The sequence below is a fragment of the Ylistrum balloti genome, unplaced genomic scaffold, assembly GCF_031769215.1.
Source record: "Ylistrum balloti isolate Yb309-2 unplaced genomic scaffold, AGI_CSIRO_Ybal_v1 Utg370050, whole genome shotgun sequence".
In the NCBI taxonomy this organism is placed as follows: domain Eukaryota; kingdom Metazoa; phylum Mollusca; class Bivalvia; order Pectinida; family Pectinidae; genus Ylistrum; species Ylistrum balloti.
In genome coordinates, this window is record NW_026782103.1 from 564,050 (window position 1) to 570,485 (window position 6,436).

General features: G+C 34.2%; 1 protein-coding gene across 1 annotated transcript in view; it reads right to left on the minus strand.

The window, feature by feature from the left end:
• The window catches only part of LOC132549219 (uncharacterized), a 102,964-nt gene extending 97,079 nt beyond the window's left edge, over positions 1-5,885 (minus strand). Inside the window, exons 1-2 of the mRNA XM_060213135.1 lie at positions 4,971-5,885; positions 3,504-3,614 (exon numbers count right to left, since the gene is read on the minus strand). Coding sequence (XP_060069118.1) covers positions 3,504-3,614; positions 4,971-5,885 — 1,026 coding nt within the window. The remainder of the gene's footprint in view (positions 1-3,503; positions 3,615-4,970) is intronic.
• Positions 5,886-6,436: the final 551 nt, after the last annotated feature.

A 6,436-nucleotide genomic window follows, 5' to 3' on the forward strand; every position in this document is an offset into this window, starting at 1 on the left:
AAGGCTTGGTATCAGTTTGAAAACTGTTCTACAGTAGGTAACAGGTATAAAATAAGTCAGTAACAACCTTAGAATGTATTTAGACTGGATTATTGGGCAATTCCAATAGTTTAAGGTGTGGTATCCATGGTAACTAAGAAGGAAAGTATGAGTTTTTGAATTTTGGATAAATTCTCTGTTTTGATGATTTTTATTCAATAATGTGTGTGTATTTCTCATAGATTGGGCATACAATCATGTTAATATTGTCATAAAATTACATTTCCATAGTTACTGCTGTAAAAAAGACTATTTTTCGAACAATATTGCAATGTAATAGGGTTTCTAATATTACACTTGAAGAAGGGTGGGGGGCAGTAAGCATAGGTGTTTGTGATGTCATACACATGACATTTAAGAATATCTTATGTCATATCACTGTTAATTACTTTCGAGAAATGTGTCAGAAGCTAATTTGAAGTTTTTGTTGGATTTCTAGCCTTCACTATGACATCACAGTGCATGGTGAAGCCATCATTAGCAATTGATGACGTCATAGTACTGATGACATCAGCTGTTACCATGACGTCATAACATCAGACTTTATCTTTGTAGTATCAATCTGCTTTTCAGTTATCTAAATTCACAGAAGCACCAACTACTTGATTCAGTTTCAATTGCAACTTTATTCAAGTAAATTTAAGACGTATTGAGGTTTTAATTTTTCAAATTACCTCCCTTTCTTCCTAATTTGAGAGCAGAATTGGTCAAAACACACCATGCGGGAAAATCCATATTACTCGATAGCTATTCGAGATACACAGTAAAGCGATATATCGTTTTGTTCGTGTGATCATTTTCTAGACACTCAGAGGGATTTTAATGAAATTAAAAAAACTAATTGTGATGTATAAGGTAGCAGTACACAGTTTCTCGGTGTGGCCATGGGTGATTTTTTTGCTCATTAGATTACCCCATTATAAAGGTTTTAATTAAAAATGAAAAAAAAATCCTTGCTAAAATTGGTCCTGTCATGTTAAAGTGGACAATGTGGGGTTTCATTTTTTTCAGGATAATATTTTAGCTTTGTGTTGGAGATTACTATTTGGGCAGTCTCGAATCTGTGTCTACCCACCAAAAACTAGCTTTACAGGAAGTGAAATTTTCATAGTGTTCACATGTGGTCATGTTATGAAGAATTTCCGAGTTGGAATTTGCTGAAATGTAAGTACTTTGTTACCATGACAGTGTTGTTGATTGTAAGATAGGTGATTAGAATTAAATTTCTCCTAGAAAGTTGTAGTGTTGGATTGGAATTAGCAGTATTTTTGCATTTTTAGCATTTTTTCAGTAGGTAACCATGACAATCAAATGTCAGAAATCAGAGGAATTTTTTTTTTCACACAAATTTCATCTCTCTACTGTTAATGTAATTGTTATACAGTTTATAGATATATATACATGTAATGATATATTTTTCATAACCAATCTGCTATACCTGTATATCTCAAACATGACAAATAATTTCAGGAAAAATGCAAATTAACTGTTTACTGCTACCAGTATATAACAGACAAGGGAGATCAGTCAGTATATCACAGACAGGGGAGATCAGTCAGTATATCACAGACAAGGGAGATCAGTCAGTATATAACAGACAGGGGAGATCAGTCAGTATATCACAGACAGGGGAGATCAGTCAGTATATCACAGACAAGGGAGATCAGTCAGTACATCACAGACAGGGGAGATCAGTCAGTATATCACAGACAAGGGAGATCAGTCAGTATATAACAGACAAGGGAGATCAGTCAGTATATAACAGACAAGGGAGATCAGTCAGTATATCACAGACAGGGGAGATCAGTCAGTATATCACAGATAGGGGAGATCAGTTTGTACATCACAGACAGGGGAGATCAGTCAGTATATCACAGACAGGGGATATCACTCTGTATATCACAAAGCAGGGCAATAAGTCTGTTTATAACAAACTGGGGAAAACTCATTATATAATAGTTAAGGGAAACACCAATGTCTACCAGAATTGTTGTTCCATAACAGGCACAATACACCTCTGTAAATGGCTTACAGACTATCAATAGTTGACCTTACGTTAAGCATCAAAGTTTGATCTGATGCAAAACTATGGCTGCATCCCTGACAACACTCAAGTTGAAGACAGGTTTTTATCCTATTGATCAGAGTAAAGACAGTTTTTTTTTAAATGTTATGTGTCAATATTATTGTAGCCAAATTAAAATTACTTATCACTGATGTCACAGTACATCATTATGTATCTCAAGAACACATCGGTAGTTCAAAAGTGAAAGTACAAAATTCAAACCTCCAATTTAATCCTCAGCAATATAATCCTTAAGGTTTCTCACCTAATAAACTAATGTAGTCTTTTTTTCCAGATGAACAAAAATATATTTTAGAAAATAATAATACAAATAACAATGCAGAAAAGTGATGAAATACCTTATTATTGAACAAAAAACCGTTTTTGCACTCTGGGAAAGATTGGCGAGACACATTAGTACATGTATATAACAGACAAGGGAAATAAGTGCAAGAAAAGGGAGATAATTAAGTATATCACAGAAAAGGGAGATAATTAAGTATGTAACAGACAAAGGAAATCAGTCAGAATAACGCACACGACAGTGTTAAATCATTATGTAACAAACAAGGGAAATAAGTTAGTATATCACAGAAAAGTGAGTTGATTAAGTATATCACAGACAAAGGGAATAAGTCAGTGTAAAACAGACAGGAAAGATAAGGGGAGTTTAGCTGACATGTGATTTTACCAGTAATTTTGTCAATGATATACAAGTTGTGGTGATCTGTGATCTAGCTGTTTGTCAATGATAGACAGTTTATTTGTCTTGTGTTGATGAGTCAAGGTCACTTTTATGTGATCTAGCTGTCAGTTTGTCTTGTGTGGATGAGTCAAGGTCACCTTTATCTGATATATCTGTCAGTTTGTCTTGTGTGGATAAGTCAAGTTCACCTTTATCTGATCTATCTATCAGTTTGTCTTGTGTGGATGAGTCAAGGTCACCTTTATCTGATCTATCTATCAGTTTGTCTTGTGTGGATGAGTCAAGGTCACCTTTATGTGATTGTTTGATGCTTTGTTTGATAGAAGTTAATATAATTTCTAAGCAACAAATCAAATCACAAAAATATGAAAGTGAGATGTTGATGATGAGGCATTTGCTTCCAGAAAAGTCTCACTCAATCCCACCATCATGAAAAATATGTTTAATACTACCAGCTCTTCGCCTTCTTACTTTTCTTCTGTTTGCAATAAAAATGACAACATAAGATCTTAAGTCAGTAAATGTAACTGGCCAGATTCATCTAAAAAGAAAAAAAAATTGTCAGCCATTGCTCAAAATTGTCAGTTGCTTTTAAAAGAAAAGAATATATATTAACAATTGAACAATTTACAAGTCAAGTAACTAGCTCCCTATAGCTTCTCTCTGTTTAAACCTATTTACAGTACTACTGACCTCCGGTCTGCCATTGGTGCGATCCAGATGGACGTTCCAAGTGTTAGCATTATTCAGATAATTTGGGGTGACACTGGCAGAACAAAGCTCTTTGATTTCTGAAAATGGCACCTGAAAATGAAAATGTGTAAAGATAATCATTGCTGATCTACTATTGTATAGATTATACATACATTACTTAATTCTGACATGTACTATGGTGAAGATGGCAAACTACAATGTACATGTAGTCACTGATACAAAATGTATACGGTGACCATGGACCGTGTTATCAAAACATCTTTGAAATGTCAGTTACTGATACAAAATGTATACGGTGACCATGGACCGTGTTATCAAAACATCTTTGAAATGTCAGTTACTGATACAAAATGTATACGGTGACCATGGACCGTGTTATCAAAACATCTTTGAAATGTCAGTCATTGATACAAAATGTATATAGTGACTGTGGACCATGTTATCAAAACATCTTTGAAATGTCAGTCATCGATACAAAATGTATACGGTGACCATGGACCGTGTTATCAAAACATCTTTGAAATGTCAGTCACTGATACAAAATGTATACGTTGACCGTGGACCATGTTATCAAAACATCTTTGAAATGTCAGTCATTGATACAAAATGTATATAGTGACTGTGGACCATGTTATCAAAACATCTTTGAAATGTCAGTCATCGATACAAAATGTATACGGTGACTGTGGACCATGTTATCAAAACATCTTTGAAATGTCAGTCACTGATACAAAATGTATACGATGACCATGGACCATGTTATCAAAACATCTTTGAAATTGTCAGTCACTGTTACTAAATCTATACGGTGACTGTGGACCATGTTATCAAAACATCTTTGAAATTGTCAGTCACTGTTACTAAATCTATATGGTGACCGTGAACCATGTTATCAAAACATCTTTGAAATGTCAGTCACTGATACAAAATGTATACGGTGACCGTGGACCATGTTATCAAAACATCTTTGAAATGTCGCACTTTTCATCAATAAATTCTTCTGAATGACTCTTCCTTAAATCAATAACTTTTCTTTTTGATTTTTTTTTCTGTTTGTTTATTAATGGATAGTTCAGTGGGATTTAATATTAAATGGTTATAAAGAGATAATTTGATAGAATTTCATATTAATTTGTTATAAAGCGATGATTTAAAAGGATTCAAAATCATTTGGTTAGTATGGAATAATTCAATGCAATTCAATGACAATTGGTTAATAAGGGATAACTTAATGGGATTTAATATCAATTGGTTATTAAGGTACAATTAAAATGGATTGAATATTATTCTGTTATAACGAAATGATTTTAATGGGATATAATATTAAATAGTTATCAAGGGATAACTTAACGAAATTTAACATTAATTGGTTATCAACAGATAATTTAATTGGATTCAATATCAATTGGTTATTAAAGAGTAACTTAATGAGATATAATGACTTACACCATCAATGAAAACTCCAGATGGACTGTGGTGAATATCTACAAGAATTTTTCCAGGAAATTGTTTTCTTGTTTTCATGTCCAGGACATTAGCATCATACTGTTCGACACTGTAATCAAGAATTTCCTTGAGTATGTCACGTACATACCCTGTCATCAATTCCTCAATGTCAGTGCTACTCTCAGGATGACTTATATCAAACCTTTTCACATGGTCTTTCATGTTTTTTTCAAGCTTAATTTTTTTCAAAAATGCAACACATTCACTAGGAGGAAGGAAATCTTTCAGTTTGTGTTGTTCCAGAACAAAATCGACAGATTTTTTCTGAAGCCGACTGTCGATCAGTAAATTCAAGACAGCAAGTCCACGACATTTTGCGGATGATAGTTTGGTCCGTGATCCATATACGTGTCTCAGTCGCTCAGTGAGAAGGTCCTCCCGTAGCTGATGGTACAAATATTTTATCACATCACTTCCAAAAATTTTTAATTTGAACAATCTATCTCTAGCAGGTACAAACCTTATCCGAACAAATAATTTCAAGTTTGCATCATTTTTAATCTGTTCTTGCAGTTCTTTTACCAAACATCGTGGACTTTTCCAGATAAAGCGGTCATTCTTTTTGGTGTCAAGCAATGCTAGTCCAAACAGGTGAATGGCTGCTGGTCCCACTGTAGGATAATATATGCTGAGCAATTTTTTTATAATTTCCTCAACAGATCTGGTGGTGTCTCTAACTAGGTGACACTCCAGGATCCCATGCAGATTGACTTTGACAATACTTGACTCCTGAGACACCGCAGGGACTTCATATGAAGAATTTGTGGACTGCTGACAGCCCATCACTACACTGTTGTCTCTCCCTAGAGTCGTACCACTGTCAGTACTTTCCAGCAAGCAGGTATGACCAGACATTTATATAAGCTTGGATACAGGAAGTAATTAGATTGAACTCTTTTTATAAGGTACCTGTATACTGGAAAAATCATAACTTGACAGACCTCACTTTAAAATCTGCTCCTCCCGGACATTTTTAGATTCACTTCACTTTATACCTGCAATAAGAAAAAATAGATTATAGTGTATAATTCATACACTGCACACCTCAAAAACTTCACATGTAAAATGAATAGGACTTTTCTGATCAATTTCACAAATAAATAGTAATGTACAAGTATACTTTATAAACGCTGTCACCAGATGATGGTCCAGCCTTCCCAAAATGATTCGTCTTAACATGGTAACAATGAAACCAAGTCGAGGGCTGCAATTAACCTAACCTAACCCTTACCCTCCTTTCAAAGGTTGTAAATGATAGATTGATTGTATATTACTGAATAATCAATGTGAATTATGACAAAGCCATGTGGAGCAAACTAGTGTAGTATTTTCTGATGGGCCTGCTTACAATGCATTTTATGGGTGAAAAAATATTAAACTAATCCCGGTGTGGTGTTCTGATTGAC